Source organism: Hylobates moloch, unplaced genomic scaffold (assembly GCF_009828535.3).
Source record: "Hylobates moloch isolate HMO894 unplaced genomic scaffold, HMol_V3 SCAFFOLD_5, whole genome shotgun sequence".
NCBI lineage: Eukaryota > Metazoa > Chordata > Mammalia > Primates > Hylobatidae > Hylobates > Hylobates moloch.
Window position 1 is genome coordinate 43,509,403 of NW_026652280.1, and position 19,536 is coordinate 43,528,938.

At 40.5% G+C, this 19,536-nt stretch overlaps 1 protein-coding gene across 1 annotated transcript in view; it reads right to left on the reverse strand.

Moving 5' to 3' along the window:
* ELP2 (elongator acetyltransferase complex subunit 2) overlaps positions 1-19,416 on the reverse strand; it is a 46,572-nt gene extending 27,156 nt beyond the window's left edge. Inside the window, exons 1-11 of the mRNA XM_032152495.2 lie at positions 18,893-19,416; positions 15,668-15,746; positions 12,620-12,690; positions 10,550-10,706; positions 10,111-10,188; positions 6,387-6,451; positions 5,114-5,180; positions 4,489-4,629; positions 2,436-2,531; positions 1,428-1,528; positions 1,095-1,226 (exon numbers count right to left, since the gene is read on the reverse strand). Of these exons, the coding sequence (XP_032008386.1) occupies positions 1,095-1,226; positions 1,428-1,528; positions 2,436-2,531; positions 4,489-4,629; positions 5,114-5,180; positions 6,387-6,451; positions 10,111-10,188; positions 10,550-10,706; positions 12,620-12,690; positions 15,668-15,746; positions 18,893-19,030 (1,125 nt within the window). The 5' untranslated portion in view covers positions 19,031-19,416. The remainder of the gene's footprint in view (positions 1-1,094; positions 1,227-1,427; positions 1,529-2,435; positions 2,532-4,488; positions 4,630-5,113; positions 5,181-6,386; positions 6,452-10,110; positions 10,189-10,549; positions 10,707-12,619; positions 12,691-15,667; positions 15,747-18,892) is intronic.
* Positions 19,417-19,536: the final 120 nt, after the last annotated feature.

Sequence of the window (19,536 nt, forward strand, 5' to 3'; positions counted from 1 at the left end):
GGGCCAAAAGAGCGAAACTCCGTCTCAAAAAAAAAAAAACAAAACAAACAAACAAAAAAACCTGTCAGTAGGTGCTATTAACAATCCACATGCCAAATGCAGTGGCTCACACCTGTAATCCCAGCACTTTGGGAGACTGAGGCGGGAGGATCACTTGAAGCCAGGAGTTCAGGACCAGGCAGGGCAACAAAGCAAGACCCTGTCTCTATAAAAAAAATTTTAGTTATTAGCTGGGTGTGGTGATGTGCATCTGTAGTCCCAGCTACTCAGGAAGTTGAAGCGTGAGGATGGCTTAACCCCAGGAGAATGAGGTTGCAGTGAGCTATGATCCCACCTGGGTGACAGAGTGAGATCCTGTTAAAAGAAAAAAAAAAAAAAAAAAAACTACCCATATTTTACAAATGAGGAACCTAAGACAGGGATTAACTAATGTCCTCAAGGACACATAGCTAGTAAGTGAACTCAGGCTGTCTAGCTCCAAGGGCCTGTGCTCTTGGCCACTCCATTCTTGCTATCTAATTTTCCCAAGCTAGAAGCAGATTAGAAGCAAATCAGATTACAAAGTAAGAGAAGGAATGCTGTAGAGAGACAGTTACATGACTAAAGGGAGAAGACTACCTCTTTTTTTTTTTTTTTTTGGAGACAGGGTCTTATTCTGTCACCAAGGCTGTTCTCAAACTCCTAGCTTCAAGCAATCTCCCCATCTCAGCCTTTCAAGTTGCTGAGACGAGCCACCATGCCCAGGTGTTGAATGTCAGTCACAATAAATGACTGACATTCATTCAATAACAGGGATCTAGCAGTCCAACAAGATATCCAATTATGTTAACTTTTTAAGAAGACAGGAAAGCTACACATTTCAGAAAAATTCTCATTAAAAAATTCTATAGCTTAAAGGAATACAGTGCACTTATGTAGCAAATTTACCTACATGCAAATTTCAATACCTTAACAATGTCTACAGAAAAAAGCTATGTCACTTGAACTTCAAGTGCCTCTACTATGTTTCTGTAGAGTGTTATAAGCAAAATACTATTTACCTAGAATGTACTCTATTTGATTAGAAATGCTTTATTTAAACACTCTTTTCTTACTGGGTTAACTGTATTCTGTTTCCAAAGGTGCAACGCTCCGTGGAAAGCATGAGCAATGATCATGGAGCCATCTTCATTGAACTGGCAATCATAAAATCCCAAAGTATTCCCACCTACTTCACCTACTCGAACCTGTACAACAACAGACAGAAAACAATTCTTAATCAATAGTCTATATTTCTCACAACAGAAACCGCTGATTCCAGAGACTGTTAAATTCCCACTATTTTAATGTACACGGTGAAAATTTGCAAGTCTACCAATATAGACTTGGGATTTAAATACAGAGTTCAAAACTTAATTTTCTGTTCCTTAAATATCCAACATTTTTACCTGTTCTAGCCAAACTCCTGACTCTTCATCTGGAGCCCAGAGAATCATGGTTTTATCCATGGAAGCAGACAATAATCTCATTGGCTGCTGTAGAACACCATCTAAAAAATAAAACCTAATCCCTTTAGGTGATCAACAAGTATCATGTTTGTAGATGACCAGAAAAAAACAACAAACAACATGGGTACTGCAAGGATGTTCACTGCACGTTATTTGTAATAGCAAAAAATTGCAAACACCACAAATGTCTACCACTAGAAGAGATAAATGGGTTGTAGTATATTCAGACAATAGACTACTACCATGCAATAAAAACAACTAGAGCTTCACAAATCAATGTGGATACAGCTCCAAAACATGGTAAGCTAAAAAGGCAAGCTGTAATATCTATAATTCCAATTTTTTTGTTTTTTAAATTATAGCAAACATGGCATAATGTAAGGAAGAGCTGAATGGTGGTTTGCCTAAGAATTAATTATTGCTGTTATTGCCTTGGGCAAGAGGCCAGGGAAGAATGTGAGGCTATGCCTTATCTAGCTATACACCCAGCACCAGCCTGAACATGCACAGAACTGTCACTCCATAAATGGAGATAAAAGGCAAAAGAAAGAAGGAGTAACAGAGTCTTACTTTCTCATAAATAATGTATTTCAGTGGTACCAACTTTGTTATTACCAAGGGTAAAGGATCCAGTGAAGTTGGCTTGAAAGTCAGTTTTTCTTCAATCCCATAATAATCAAGTGGAAATTTTTAAGACAAAAAGTTAATGAGGGTGTGGCAGTTTCAGCATCATGGCAGGAATTACACTTTTCCCACTTAGGAGTTCAATGTTCAATGGAATTGAGTGTCCAGCAGAGCAGGAATGCAGTACTATACTTTGTCAACTTGAAAATGTCATGTATTTGAGATTTCTAATCACACTAAAAAAATTCTCCACTTGATTTGGTCAGCTTACCATGCCATAAGATTTAACTGGAGTAAGGGATATGTGTATGGTTTTCTTCCTACCTTTGTAAAACACAGGTTGCCAGTGAACTGCATTTACCCAGTTTTCATGACCGGCTAACACTGTCTCCAGAGTAACAGCAAATGCTATTTTAACACCTATAACAAAAGCAATGAAGGTATTATTTCCTCAAAGATCTTCTAAAAAGAATATTTCCATAACCAAAACAGTTGGGCAATTATGTAAAAAAAAAAAAAATTAGGACAAAATATGATAGTTGGGATTCAAAAAAAGAACATGCATTCTAAATTTCTTTAACCTCAACTGCTGTTCAAAATTATAGGAGAAACAGTTATACATTTTTCCTTGTATTTTGTTTTAGCTGGTCATAAATAAACATGAAGGAATATCTTATATTTTTACAATTTTCTGACGCAGCTACTGTTAAACTACAATGAGGAAGGAAAAACAGTCATGCCAGCCTCCTTATTATCCTCACTCAAATTATAAGAATATAATAGCCTAAAATACTGATATGGTTTGGCTCTGTGTCCTCACCTAAATCTCATCTTGAATTGTAATCCCCCTAAGCCCCACCTGTCAAGGGAAGGACCTGGTGGGAGATGCCCTGTGAAGAAGGTGCCTGCTTCCCCTTCTGCTATGAATTTAAGTTTCCTGAGGCCTCCTCAGCTTTGCAGAACTGTGAGTCAACTAAACCTCTTTCTCTTACAAATTACCCAGTCTTGGGAAGTTCTTTATAGAAGCATAAGAATGGACAAATACAAATCCCATTTTTTAAAAGGATAAATGCAGAAATAAAGAAAATGAAATCAGTATTTTGACCTTTCAAACAATATAATGAAAAAAGAAAAAAATTCATATTTGGGTATAGCTACTCCTAATATGCTGGTTATATCATTTTTTCGTTCTCCCCATAAAACTGTTACCAAAATCTCAACTCTGATGGACTTTACCACCAAGAATAGTAACAAAAAACAGAATACACCTAGGTGAACAATGTTCACTGAGAACTACCTTTATAACTGACACATCCAAAAATACCTCTTTCAAATACAACATCCCAACAGGATCTACCATGCAGGGATACTGTTCTAAGGCTGGACAATAGGAAAACCAGAATTAAATATACTACTCAAACGGTGAGATTTAGCTTGTCTTTTATCATAGGACAATAAAATGTGTAAGTAATTCACATTATTCCTTTAGGTCTTCCTATGCTAAAACTGCAAATTTAGTAATATTTTACGAATTACTTTATTGAGAAGCACTAAACATTATTCTCAGCAATTTAAAAAATCTTACTAATATGGTTTAGAAGAAAAATATTTCACATATGAAAAATGACTCATTCTCACATAAAAATAGGAAAATACAAAGTATCGGGCCAAGCATAGTGGCCCACACCTGTAATCCCAACACTTTAGGATACCAAGCTGGAAGGATCATTTGAGGCCAGTAGTTGAAAAACAGCCTGGACAACATAGCAAGACTCTATCTCTACAAAAATTTTTAAAAATTAGCTGGGTGTGATGGCATAGTCCTAGCTACTCAGGAAGCTAAGCCACTTGAGCCAAGGAGTTCAAGGCTGCAGTGAGCTGTGATTATGCCACTGCACTCCAACCTGGGTAAGATGTCTCAAAAAAAAAAAAAAAAAAGGTCAGGCATGGTGGTTCATACCTGTAATCCCAGAACTTTGGGAGGCCGAGGCAGGCAGATCACCTGAGGTCAGGAGTTTGAGACCAGCCTGGCTAACATGGTGAAACCCCATTTCTACTAAAAATACAAAAAAAATAGCCATGCGTGGTGGTGCATGCCTGTAATCCCAGCTACTTGGGAGGCTGAGGCAGGAGAATCGCTTGAACCTGGGAGACGGAGGTTGCAGTGAGCCAAGCTCACGCCACTGCACTCCTGCCTAGGTGAAGAAGCCAAACTCTGTCAAAAAAAAAAAAAAAAGAAAGAAAGAAAAAAGAAATTTCAGGTAGGAATCTGACAATTGTGAAAAACTAACCTTCACATAGGTGGGTAGTGAAAAAAAAAATCAACCAACTAGGAGACCTAAGTATTGTTGTATCGGATATTTTCATTATTACTCACTTTCATTTTCTATGGTAAAAGTATTTTCTTTCAGTCTTATGTTATCGTCATCCTGAGTTTCTAAAGATGTTGACTTTATATACAGCTTCCATATTCTTATCAGGCAATCTTGTGAACAGCTTGCTAGGAAAAGATCTCTACCTAATTAAAAAATAAGTTGTATTAATTTTAAAACATTATATTGTGAAGTTTATGTATAAGACTTTTTTCTCTGTAATATATATATTTCCAGATTTTCCGGAAAAAAACAATACTTTGTTTCCTTACCCTCCAATTCATTTGATCTATATTCATTTTTAATAACACTGACAAATATGCATACAATGCTAACACATATTTACAACATGTAGTACTCATATATAGTCTACTAAGTTCTACAAAGAACTTTTCAAGAAGGTCTGCAATGTGAACAAGACAGCTAATGTCATCTAATAAATACCAATTTATTTAATCATCTAACACCCAACTAACAATGGAAGGGATAAGCATCCTCCTTTCTAATTGGGACAACAGAAAAACATAACATACAAAGAAAACTTAAAAATCAAAACATAAAAGGCTGCTTTCTTGGAAGTAACACATACTTGTTCCCATTGTATGTGCATTAGCAAAATTTCATACTGACCAAAGGCTGCCCATTCCACTCCTCTAATCCAATCCTCATGTCCACAGAGAGAAAGCACTTTCTGAAACTAGTAAGATAAAAATCATTGGGCTTGATGTAAGAATTTAACATCTTCATGTATACCAGTGACATTGCTCTTTTACTGAGAACATTATTTGATTAGACAAGAAAAAGCATTCCTTTGGGAATGAAAAACCCATCACGTAATATCTAAATCACTAACTGGAGCACCTCTGAGTAGATAATATAATATTTGTAATCTCAAATATTTTAAATCTCCTGTGGTCTCAACTACACAGGAGGCTGAGGCAGGAGGATTGCTTGACCCCAGGAAGTCAAGACTACAGTGACGCATGTTCTCAACACTGCACCAGCCCAGGAAGAAAACCATACACATATCCCTTACTCCAGTTAAATTTACTCCAGTTTACAATATAAAATGATACATACTATAGATATAATATAGAAAAAAAGGTGGGTTGGGCAGTGGCTCACTCCTATAATCCTAATACCTTGGGAGGCTGAGGAGGTGGGACTATCACTTGAGGCCAGGAGACTGAGACCAGCCTGGGCAATAAAGTGAGACCCTGTGTCTACAAAAAATTTAAAAAGTAGCCAGGCATGGTGATACACACCTGTGGTCTCAACTACACAGGAGGCTGAGGCAGGAGGATTGCTTGACCCCAGGAAGTCAAGACTACAGTGACGCATGTTCTCAACACTGCACCAGCCCAGGAGACAGAACAAGACTCTGTCTCAAAAAAAAAAAAAAAAAAAAAAGTTGAATAGCTGGACTTTCACAACCATTTATAACCTTCTTACAGAATGCAAAGAAACAAGTATCCTCACTATTAAATAAATGAGTTTAGAGTTAACCAACCCCTTTCTAAATTTCTCTCCTTTAGTTTAACCACTCAACATCTAAGTAAAGCTCAGAAGAGCAAATAAACACTACTAGGAATGCGTCACTGTAGGTATGTTATATCTCGTTTAAATTTTTAAGAGAAAAACAACTACCACAGCATCTTCCGTCTCTCCTCCTCCACCTAATGACCTGTTTCCCCCTAACAACTCTGAGCCTGATGGTCAAGGCAGCGGTTACTTGGTGTTCAGAGTAGACAACCATCTTAACAGAGGACTGTCAAAAAAAGATTCTATTGGATTATTTTGGTTTAGATTAGAACATTCCCTAAAATTCTGTAATCTGGATATAGTCTGTATTGACATATAACTAAGCAGAATATAATTCCAGCCTCTTACTAAACATTATTACCTGATCATTTTGTTGAGCAAATATGTGAATTCTGCAATCATCACCGCCACATGCTAATATTGGTACTGGGGGGAAAAAAAAAACAGGCTTCACTGTGAGTTCTCTATTCCACCACGTTATGATTATCAACTGTACTGGATTGTAAGCTCTAAGTAAAGAATCTTGACTTCAATTTCCCACACCACTACACGAATAATTGAAAATGCTCAATTCCTTCTTCCTTTCCTTTCCTTTTTCCTTTCCTTTCCTTCCCTTCCTTTCCTTCCCTTCCTTTCCCTTCCTTTCCCTTCCCTCCCCTCCCCTCCCTTCCCTTTCCTCTCTCCTTTCCTTCTCTTCTCCTTCTCCTTTTCTTTTCTTTTCTTCCCTCTGTGGCCCAGGCTGGAATCTAGTCGGCTAGCTGCAGACTCCCTGCCTCCGGCTCCAGTGATTCTCCTGCCCCCGCTTGGGATTGCCTGCGCGCGCCACCACTGCCTGCTTTTTCTCCTTTGGCTGGAGGCGCGGTTTCACCATGTTGGCCAGGCTGGTCTCCAGCTCCTGACCCCGAGTGCTCTGCCCGCCTCGGCCTCCCGAGGTGCTGGGACTGCAGACGGAGTCTCGCTCACTCGGTGCTCGGTGTTGCCCGGGCTAGAGTGCGGTGGCGTGGTCTTGGCTCGCTGCAACCTCCGCCTCCCAGCCGCCTGCCTTGGCCTCCCAGGGTGCTGGGATTGCAGCCCCTGCCCGGCCGCCGCCCCATCTGGGAGGTGGGGAGCGTCTCTGCCCGGCCGCCCCGTCTGGGAAGTGAGGAGCGCCTCTGCCCGGCCACCCATCATCTGGGAAGTGAGGAGCGCCTCTGCCCGAGCGCCCCGTCTGGGAAGAAGTGAGGAGCGCCTCTGCCCGGGCACCCCGTCTGGGAAGAAGTGAGGAGCGCCTCTGCCCGGCCGCCCCGTCTAGGAAGAAGTGAGGAGCACCTCTGCTCGGCTGCCCCGTCTGGGAAGAAGTGAGGAGCGTCTCTGCCTGGCCGCCCCGTCTGGGAAGTGAGGAGCGCCTCTGCCCGGCCGCCCCGTCTTGGATGTGGGGAGTGCCTCTGCCCGACCGCCCCATCTGGGAGGTCTACCACGGAGGCCAGAAGCAATGTGGGGGCTGGACGTGGTGGCTCACGCCTGTAGTCCCAGCACTCTGGGAGGCCGAGGCGGGTTGATCACTTCGGGCTAGGAGTTCAAGACCAGCCTGGCCATCAGGCGAAACATATGAAAAATATAACAGACAAACCAACCAACCAACCCAGTGACAACAAAACAGGTCTACCCTGGAGTCATACTCTAATTTTTTCTATTTTCCTCCCTTTCTGATCCTTTATCCCACTTTCTTTTTCTTCCTCTTCCTTCTCCTTCTTCTTTGTCAAATAGAGGATTGAGTTATTATCATTGATCCATATAAAGTCCCTCTCTCATTTATTTTCTTTAATTCCCACTCCCCATTTCTATTCCCCGTCATCCCATGTGCAACCTTCCTAATATGTTTGATACGCATCTTTTTGTTTGTATGTATTTTTAGAAAATGTTTATTGTTTTGTGTGCAAAAAAAATTAATAAAAAAAAAGAAATAAAAAAAAAAGAAAATGCTCAATAAATGTCTGCAGGAATACAATGAACACTCTAAAACGCTCTATTCAGTGGTTACTTGGTAAATATAATGACTATTAAATGAGAATCCAGTCCTTCTCTCCATTCTATGACATTTATGATAGAAGTGAAAAATAAGCTCAAGAGGAACTAGAGAGCATTTTCACCACGTCAGCCTAAAGATCAAGATGAAAAGTTGTTAAGACAACTAAATAATGAACAGCTACTATGAGCCCTACCATCATGGCTAATGCACAAAGATTTAAGGGTATGTTTGTTAATTTGAGGACTTTGTTTTGTTTGAAAACCTTATGTTTTATTTTGTTTAAAACAAAATAAAAGGCTGGGTGTGGTGGTTCATGCCTGTAATCCTAGGGCGTGATCCTTTGGGAGGCTGAGGTGGGCAGATCACCTGAGGTCAGGAATTTGAGACCAGCCTGGCCAACATGACAAAACCCTGTCTCTACTAAAAATACAAAAATTATCTGGGCGTGGTGGCATATGCCTGTAATCCCAGTTACTCAGGAGGCTGAAGCAGGAAAATCACTTAAACCCAGGAGGCAGAGACTGCAGTGAGCCAAGATCGCACCACTGCACTCCAGCCTGGGCGACGAAGCGAGACACCATCCCAAAAAATAAAAATAAAAATAAATAAAAGAGCATATAATTAAGCATGTGGCTAAAACGCTATACAAGGCAACTAGCCAGGCATGGTGGCATGTGCTTGGGAGTCCCAGCTACTCAGGAGGCTGAGGTGAGCTGTGATGGCGCCACTGCACTCCAGCCTGGGCAACAGAATGAGACCCTGTGTCAAAACATAAAAATAAAAAATTTAAAAAGCTATGCAAGGGGATCCAGACGCAGTGGCTCATGTCTGTGATCCCAGCACTTTGGGAGGCTAAGACAGGAGAATCACTTGAAGCCAGGAGTCCAAGACCAGCCTGGGCAACATAAATAGACCCTGTCTCTACAAGAATAAAAAAATTAGCTGGGCGTGGTGGAGCACGTTTGTAGTCCCAGCTACTTGGCTGAGGTGGGAAAATCACCTGAGCCCAGGAGTTTGAGGCTGCAGTGAGCTATGATCACCACTGCACTCCAGCCTGAGTGACAGAATGAGACTTTGTCTCTAAAAAATAAACAAATAAACTTTAAATTTAAAAATTTTTAAAAGCTATGAAAGATGTGACTATAAAACTATTTTAATAAGATAAAAAATCATTAATAATTTGCATTACCAAAGGGCAGCCCTGATGACTCTGCTAGATAAAATAAGAGACTTTTTCTAAGGACATGCCTTGCCACCAATGTGTTTTTCAAAGATTTTCTTACTTTAGATCAACTACAGAAAAAAGAAAAATAAAAACAATAAAAACAAAACTCCAGTGACTTGGCCTGAATGCAGATGGAAGAAATGAAATTCTGTTATGATGCCAGAATGTGTACAGCTTCTCCTTCCACAGAGCCTTGCACAGAATGGAAGCATAACATGAAACCATAGGGTCACAGCTGCTAGAGGGCGAGAGAGGCTGGTGGCTTCCAGCCCTTGCCTCTTTCCACCTGGCCAGTCTTCCAGGTAACTGTGGAGGCAAAGAGGCTGACTCACTCACACTGGCTATTATCTTTGTAGAAGATACTCAAAAATAAGTACAGATGGGTTTCACAGCAAAAGGGAAATTTTTCTGTTTGCAGATTTTAAGTGGTCTTGGGCAAAATGTCATTATGCGGGATGTGAAGGGGCTATCATTTTGAGAGAAATGCTCATATGCCATCTTCATTCAACACTTTTTCAACTTACCCCAGACCTTCACCTTCTAAAGAATTAGATTCTTTCCTCAAATTAGATCTATATACATCCACAGTATATTTGATAACAGTATCAATCTTGAGTACATAGTAAGTCACTTAAATTATCAATAGCTATCAAAATCCTAATAAGCCCCCCTTAACTTTATGTTCTATACTCAGATCATTTGATTATTATAATAAAAGTATGTTATTCACATCTTGTTTCATAGAAACATTTAGATACAAAATTAAGACCCAATACATTTCTTTTAGGTTCTAATCATATGACAGTATGCAAATATACTGCCCTTTTAACATATAGTTAACAGGATACTCACCATCAGTATTTGGCAAAAAAGACAAGCAGAGAGCCAAAGCAAATCCATTTCCAAAGTTTAAAGTCTGAAGGCACGTTACTAAGAAATAATAAAAAACACAATGAATTACCTCAGAGCTTATCCAACTAGACAGGTTGGATAGCATCATCACAGCCCCAGGTAGCAGAAGGGAGATGAGAGAAGTCAATTCTGAGCCCCCACTGACCATGTGAAGTTAAATGGCCAAATTTTAACGATGTTACAGAGAGCAAAATGACTTACATGAAAAAGTCTTGGTATAGAGAATTTTAAATAAGTGCAAAAGAAAAATTTAGATTAGAATTATAGTATTTTTAAAGTTGCTCGAAAGTTTTAAAGAATTATATATATGCTCTTCTACTCATCATTCATTTGTTAAATATTATTTCGTTTGTCTGGATTATCATGTCTCCAAACCTACCTTCTGAACCCTTTTTAGACCAGAGTCGAACAGCAGAATCTGCAGCTGCAGAAACGATCAGTGTACATAATGCAGGATCTGATGTTGTCCTCTGGTAAACAGCATGCACCGCATAAACAGGTCCTTCGTGGCCTTGAAGATGGACTGCTTTTAAAAGCTGAATCAGAATGACAGAAGCATTGTGAAAAAAAAAAAAAAAAAAAGGATTTTTTTTTTACCTTTATTTAATTGGATAAAGGTGCCAATAAAATGGCTGAGCCAGAAATAGGTCCTCTAAGTTGAAAAGAATAAAATGTTTCAAGAAGTCTGTCTGACCATGTTAACAACACACAAAATGTGCGTGCCCTGTGACACAGCAATCTCATATCTAGGAATCTACTCTGAGGAGACAATAGGTATTCTGAAGAATATAGGTCAACTTTGTGGAATGTTCCTCTTTTTGGATTAGTGTGATTTTCATTATGAAGAGATTCAGAATATACATTTTGACAGCATTACTACATAAGCGCATCCCATCAGGAGGCACATGATTTCAGTTTGTCCAAGTTTTAGTGAAGCTAACCTTCATATTTAGTAGAAGTATTGTCTGCCAGGTATTTTCACTGTGATGTTAATTTTTTTTTTTTTTTGTGATAATATGAGTATACTTTGGGATTGAGTAAACATTCTATTCCCCATCAAACTTTTACTAAGTACTTTTAGCATCCACTCATGATACTTGCCTAAATGAAGTAGGGCTGCAAAATAGAAAAATAGCAAAGAGAAGTGGGAAATCCCATTTGCTTATCAAGTCTATCTGCTTGGCATCAAGATTATTCCCTCTGGCATCCCTTCTACTGATGTTTTGGGTTTATCTTTTTTTAAGTTTCAAATGTGTGACATTCCACCGCTTCTTTTAAAAGGTATCTTCTATAAACTGCTGAAATAGTGGTGTTCCTTAAATGTCTCCTCAGTTGTTTTTCCAATTATAATACTTAAAACAGAATTCTGCCACTAAAGAAGGTACACATAATACTCATGTGTAAGGGTCTGTACACTAACTTTCTTCAGAATCATTAGCCTTTGACTTCTTGGAAAAAAAACACTTAAGCCAGGTGCAGTGGTGTGTGCCAGCAGTCCCAGTTACTTGGGAGGCTGAGGTAGGAGTATCACCTGAGTTCAGGAGTCCTTGGCCATAGTGCACTATCATCTTACCTATGAACAGCCACTGCACTCCCGCCTGGGCAATACAGCCAGATCTCACCTCAAAAAGGTTTAAAAAATCCTCGGATACAACAGAATCTCTGTTATGCATAATTATACACATATAACTAGAGACGGGGAATGACATTCACCAGAAAGTTAACTCTGCTCAGATTTTGTATAGGTTTTTCCTTCTTTATACTTTTTGTATTTATAACCTTTTTTTTAACATGTCTGTCATTACCCCCTGAAAAAATTAAATCTATTGAAAATACTCATTTCACATCTTTAAGCACAGTTATAACTCAATCAGAGAATTTTTAAAAACATAACATGAGAGAAGTGTGGGGTAGCACTGAGAAGAGTCTTGTAAATCTATATTCGTATGCCAAAAGCATTGAAAACAGATCAGCCCGAGTAAGAATAGTTTGAAAATTATTCCAAAATGACAGGAAATTCAGAGACAGTTAACAGCATACAAATATGGGAGTAGAAATCAGAGCAAAGGGTACGGGGCCTGTATAGTATAAAAGATACAGCATTTGTGTTGCTGATGAGCAAGATTAACTTCATAAAAGAACAACATAGTTGAAGAAAAAAATTAAAAATAAAAGTATGTATAAAAGTCATTTCTGAGACCAGCCTGGGCAACAAAGTAAGACCCCATCTCTACAAAAAAAATAAATAAATAAAAAATAAAAAACACACACAGAAACCAGCCAGGCATGGTGTCAGGCACCTGTAGTCCCAGCTACTTAGGAGGCTGAGGTGAGCTACGATCGCACCACTGCACGTCAGCCTGGGTGACAGAGTGAAACTCTACCTCTTAAAAAACAAACAAACAAACAAAAAAAGTCATTTCTTATGATTATAAACATGTCTACTCACCTGATTATCCTCTATTTCCCAGTGAATCACTTGATTATCAGATCCTCCAGAAACTAATTCAGTAGAAGGGGCTGAAAAAAATTATATCTCAGTAAATATCTTTATTCATTTTTCCTGCAATTTTTAAAAATTTCCAAGCTACACCAAAAAACAATACCCCTGTACCCTCTACCTAGATTCACAAACTGGTAACATTTCGCCATATTTGCTTAATATCTCACTCTTCCTCTATATACATACACACACACTTTTTAAGAGGCAAACTACTTAAAAATAAGTGGTAGACACTGTGGTCTCTGATCCTCAAAGACCATATAGCTCCTAAGGACAAAAACATTCTCCTATATTACCTCAATACAATTATCACATTCAAAAATTCTAACATTGATAAGTATTATTATATAATACACAGTCCATATTAAAATGTCCCAATTCTCTCAGTAATGCCTTTTAAAACTTTTTTTGTTTGGGATTCAGAATCTAAGGAAATACACTGAACATTTGGATATCACATCTTTTCAGTCTCCTTTAATCTAGAATAGTTTCCTAGTCCCCCTCATTTTTGTGACAATGATAGTACCCAGCAGTTGTTCTGCAGAATGTCCCTCCATCTGTTTGATTGTTTCCTCATGATTAGACGCAGGCTAAACACTCTTGGCAGGAACATTATATGAAACATTGTAGTCAGGTGCTAGTACCAAGAATATAACTTATTGTTGAAATTAGAGACATACTTCAAAATAGATCTTTTAAATACTTGCAACTTCTCAGTGATAACAGAAGAAAAAGTAGTACCAAAAAAGGGGCAAATAACCTAATTTGGGTTTAGATTTCCTTTTTATTTGTTTCAGGGAAGCAGCTGGACTAAAGAGCATTACATTTGAATTCAGAAGGCCCAGGTTCATGTCCTAACTCTGCTGCCAGCCAACTGTGATCATGGGCTTCAACTTCATGTGTCACAGCAATTAAGCCACTTAACTATATGATTTTAAGAATGTCTATACATAAAAGTAATGTTAAAATTCAGACACATTAAAAATACAAAATTTAAAATTTTATATATCACCGATAAAGGGTTGGAAAGGCTATCTGCATTATCTGGCAGTTCAATGAAAGGAAATCAATCATAATAGTTATAGATTACAGTAATACATAAGCAATTCATTTTATGTAACCTCACTTTTAAACAGAAGATAAAACATACAAGTCTAAATTAATATTTTATAACAAATTCCTATACTGAAAGTCAGTCTTTGATGTTATCTGGTGGCAATTAATATAATTGCAATTATGTTTTATTATCCACACTAACAGGCATCCCTTGTACCATTTAATGATTTTTATTGACCTAACATGTGACTAATCCTACAGAACCAAATGGAATAAGTAGCTTATTAAAACTTTTTTTAACATCATTTATAAAATCATAGCAAAGTCTTAATAATTCAGAAAATTTTGCATTTGTGCCTGGCTCAAAATGCCCTCAAATGAGTGTGGAATGAAAAATAAAACTAATTCAGAACCCATGTCAATACTACAGTAGGTATATTTAAGATAACTGAAGAAATATCATAGGATTTTGGGAGCACCATCTAAAGGCAACCAATATTTTAACTGAAAATTCTGGAGTCAGAATCTTAGAGATGGAAGAGACCTGGAGACAATCTTGTCCAGAAATTTTCATAACTTTTGGTCTTAGAATTCCTTTACAGTCTTACAATTTTTGAGGACCCCAAAAAGCTTTTGATTATATGAACCATATGTACCAATATTAACCACATTAGAAATTAAAACTGAGAAATATGAAAAATATGTGTTTAACCATTTACTTAAAAATAACAATGGGTTCTATGATGTGTGAACATATATAACATTTTGATGGGGAAAAACCCCAATGGTTTCCAAAACAAAAACTTAATGAAAGAGAGGAACTATTTTACATTCCTACAAATCTCTTTAACATATGATTTTATTAGAATATAGCTGGATTTTCATATCTGCTTCTGTATTTAATCTGCTGCAGTATCATACATCATGTGGCTGCTGGAAAACACTGTACATTCATGACGGAATGAGAATGAATACTGCAAATAACTTCTTGATATCATTATGAAAATAATTTGATCTCATAGGTCTTACAAACCTCTAAGACACCCTTGATCTAGTCCAATCTTTTACTTCTCAGATGTTATTAAGGTGCAGACTAGGGTCAATAGAGATGCAATGTCTTGCCTAAAAAAGCAATAGCTGGTCGGGTACAGTAGCTCATCCTGTAATCCCAGCACTTTGGGAGGCTAAAGAAGGAAGACTGCTTGAGGTTAGCAGTATGAGACAAGCCTGGGCTACAGAGCAAGGCAGGAGAATGGTGTGAACCCGGGAGGCGGAGCTTGCGGTGAGCCGAGATCACGCCACTGCACTCCAGCCTAGGTGACAAAGCGAGACTCCATCTCAAAAAAAAAAAAAAAACTAAACTAAACGAAAAAACTAGAAAGGCATGGTGCCACACACTTGTGGTCCCAGCTATTGCAGAGAACTCTGATGGAGCCACTGTATTCCAGCTTGGGCAACAAGTGAGATCCTGTCTCTTAAAAAAATAAATATTCTAGTCTCCAACTAGTTGGCAAAAAAAAAAAAACTTAAATAAGTAAATAAAAGAAAAAAGAATAGAAAGAAAAAGCAATAGCTTGTTTATGGCAGAAACAGACCAAGAAACCAAGTCTCTAAAACACAGCCTCAGTCTAGGCCCTGCTTACAAGTTTTTTTAATAAACGTTATAGGCAACTGGGGAGGTGGGACGGGATCCTGCCAAAGTCTAGGGCTGCACTACCCTCATCCTAAGCACTGCTGTATAATCCAAGCTTCAACTGCTACAAAGTAAAAATACAGTTCAGATATTTCACTGGGAATACCATTTTTCTTCTGTTTCTCCAATTGCATAACATCACATAAGGTAACGCTAAATTAAGAGAAGTGATGAGAAAAAAATGGCTAACCATATTTTATCAGAAAGCAATTGAGATCAACTTTAACTATCTGGTTAATACTTACAGCCATCCTGTTTACAAATCCACTGTATGCAATTGACTCGGGCGGTGTGACCATTCAAGTTGGTAACAACAACCCTTTTCTTTAGAGAAGAAAATATAGTTAGTAAACTGGAATTTATCCTACAGAAAAATTAATAAGTAAAAACAGATTTCAGTGTTTTCGATGCTAGTAAAAAGATCAGGATTACATCAAACAGATTTGCCTTCTTCAATCCATAAACTTAACCATGGCTTAAGTTATCCATTCCTCTAAATCAGTCCTGCCTTTCTGGAGACTCCACATTCCCAGCATCCTGTCCTCCCATTACACTGAGCTCTCGCGTCTGCATCCACCCACCTGCTTCTGTTCACTTTCCTACAGTGCCCACATCCTTCTCACCTAGGCAGCCTGTCCTGACACACCAAGCTAAACAAGCAGCTGCTTCCTTGTGGAAGTAGGCCTACTATGCTTGCACCAATCTGAGGGTTTCTCTGACAAAAAAAAAAAAGCCCTTCAATAGAAGAATCTGTGATTAATGGGTACAAGCACAGTTTACTTTGCATGCCATGGCCAATGAGACGGTGGGTTTTTCAGACCCAGTGGCACAATGTCACAAGGCCACAACTACTAAGGTCCTCACACATCGGATTCCTGCAGGGCCTATTGCCAGGTTCTCCACAGATCCTCAACAGGCTGCTTTCACCAACCTCACCCCACACTTGGAGCTCTCATACTTCACACACCACTAAAGATTTTAACTGTGACTACAGCACCTTCCTCTTTACAGCCCCTTTCTCTATCTGTTGTCAATGGCAATGGCTTTGTATCTGCTTATATGCCAACTAGAATTCTCATGGCTAAGAAAAAGGAAGAGGCAAATGTGCATAAACTAATATATTTCACATATAGGTTATTTGAGGCTGGAAAACAATTTGCTGTACTTCACTGTCTCTCCCACTAGACTGAGAATTCCTTGGTGGCCACAAGTCATCACTCATTACCTTGTGTCATCATCACTCAGCCCAGGGCTAGCCCACAGATAGTCGTCGAAGATTTGCTGAATGAGCATCATTCCCAAAACTTTATTTTAGCATTTGAAATGCTTTTATTCCGATATTTACTTAAAAGCCCAATCGAGGCCAGGTGCAGTGGCTCATGCCTTTAATCCCAGCACTTCGGGAGGCCAGGAGCTCGAGACCAGCCTGGCCAATGTGGTAAAACCTGTCTCTACTGAAAACACAAAAATTGGCCAGGTGTGGTGGTGCACACCTGTAATCCCTGCTACTAGGGAGGCTGAGGCACGAGAATCACTTGATTTCGGGAGGTGGAGGTTGCAGGTTGCACTGAGCAGAGACTGTGTCACCACTACACTCCAAAAAAAAAAAAGCCCAACCAGCAAATATTTAACAGGACAAAGTACTTTTTAGGCTCAACACTTCTTTGTCAATATGCTAAACTTCACTAGCTCAGACACCAGGTTATCATTTAAAATCTGATGGAATGCATGGAAACAAATCCATTCAACTGCTGCAAAAAGATGGGATTCTACAGCTGAATCAGAATTTCATTTCAGTGTGTAAGTACATCAAAGCATAAGTATAATCATCTTAAAAGCAGATCTTGTCCTGTGATACAGGGGCAAGTTTGTCCTTGCAGACTTTACCAAGCTGCTTCCTTTGCTGTAAACATCTCAGGACCGTGGGTTGACTGGCAAAGAGTGTGCCTTGCTAATTTTACGACGGAGTTGATTTTAAAAGGGTGTCACCCTGGCTCTCCCGGGCTCCTGCTTCCCTGACAACTCCACCCCTATGGCTGCCCCTCTTAGGGTCCTCCCAGTGCCCAACCATGGCGGAACGGTGCCGCAATGCCGCAAGGCTTCGCGCTCACCGCGCTGGATGAGGAGACGCTGTGGGAGATGATGGAGAGCCTGCTGTGGTCTCTCCCATTCTACAGTCGGTCCTTGCCTCATGGTCCCTTTAAAGTTTACCCTTGTTTTTTGCACTTTCTCTTGTTATTCAAGAATGCAAATAACAAGAAACCAAAACCAGGAAGAGGCAAGCAAGCTCAAGATGGGGTAATGTGGATACAAATATTTCATATATATATTTGAATCTCCAAAGGGTGTGAGAATAACGTTTTTTTGAGATAGGGTCTGGCTCTGTTGCCCAGGCTGGAGTCCAGTGGTGCGACCCCCGTCCACTGCAGCCTCAAACTCCACAGCTCAAGCAATCCTCCCACCTCAACCTCCCGAGTAGCTGGGACTACAGGCGCACGCCACCACACCCAGCTATTTTTTTTTTTTTAAACTTTTTGTAGAGACTGGGGTCTCGCTCTGTTGCCTAAACTGGTCTCCAACTCCTGGACTCAAGCGATGCTCCCACCTCTGCCTCCCAAAGTGCCGGGATTACAGCCATGAGACACGCTCCTGGCCAATAATGAAATTTTTAATCAAATTAATAAAGCAGTATGATCAGAAATACATATAGCCATCTCCTGCGTTGTATTTTAATTTTCGACATTTTACTTTTTATACTGAGCCTCCTTTTGAGATGCAAGACTAACTGTATCGACCTAAATTAGCCAATGGGAATGGGGTTATAATGAATTCTGGGGAGCATGCAAAAACTATTCACTTGAGAAATATGGTAAGGAAAGCGCCAAGAAAATAACCAACTGACTGGGTGAAGTCGAGGGAAGTCCCGCCTTATAATCAGTGCTTAGGGTCCCCATTCCCTATGACCTTTCCCCCAACGTGGCACTTTCTCTGAAATGTCCATTCCCGTAGCTAAAACACAGGTAACATTTCCTTGAAATTCAATACAACAAAAGTTCATTAACCAAAACTGAAGGAAATACAGAAATGAGATTGCACCTGTGGGATGATGGTTTTAATCTACCTACAAATTTCAATTGTTTTAAAACCCAAATTGATTAACTGTACTACAGTTCCCAAGGAAGGCTCCAGGTAAGATGCTCATCATTCGGGTTGCTGCGTGGGACTAACAGGTTACTGGCAGGTCATGGGCAGCAATGACCTTAGGATGACGCCACGCGTGAGACGGCGAAGGGTGAGGGGCGAGGAGCGAGTCCGGCAGGTCCACTGGAGACTCCGAGCCCAAACCCTGCTCCCCTGAGCCGACCCGACTCGCCTCCTAGGTCTGGGGCGGTAACTACAGCGCGCCCGGAGCACGTCCACAGGTTCAACCCGAAAAGCACGAGGGTCGGCCGTCCAGCGACCTCTCTTACCAGGGGGTCATAGAGCACCACGGAGCAGGACGTGCCAAAGGCCAGAAGTCCTCTGGGCCCAGAGCTCCAGTTCAGGACTCCCCGCACCCGGTTTGGGCAGCAAAACACGTGAGAAGTCTCCAGCACGGGTGCCACCATGTCGCTAACTGTTCAGCCGCACAGACAGAGACGCGCACTTCCGCCCTCGGAGCGGAACTACTAGGGTGGTTTCTCCTGGGGCATCACCCGGTCCACGTTTCGCAGGCAGCCGAGGGCCAAACGGAGGCAGCCCCGCCCCCCCCGCGGCTCTCTGTTCCCACCACAGGCTGGAATCCCCGTGCAAGGCCGCCGCTTTGTTAGCTCTGCTCTTGGACCTTGGCCCCGCTCCGCGCACGAGCCAGGCCTTTTTCCCAAGAGCGAAATCCGATCCGAGTGGCTCAGGACCCTTCCGAAGGACCCGGGGCTAATGTGCCAGGGCAGCGTCAGAAACATCCCGCTGCCCCTTACGACCTGGCTCCCAGCAGCAGCCAGGGCTGGCCCCGGGGGTGCTGGCTAGCGAGTAGGGCCTTGAGGAAATGACCCCCAACTGCTTACAGTGCGCTAGGGCCGCGCCACGCCCCCGCGGCGTCGGCGAACACACGGAAAAGCGGATCCATCTGCGGAGC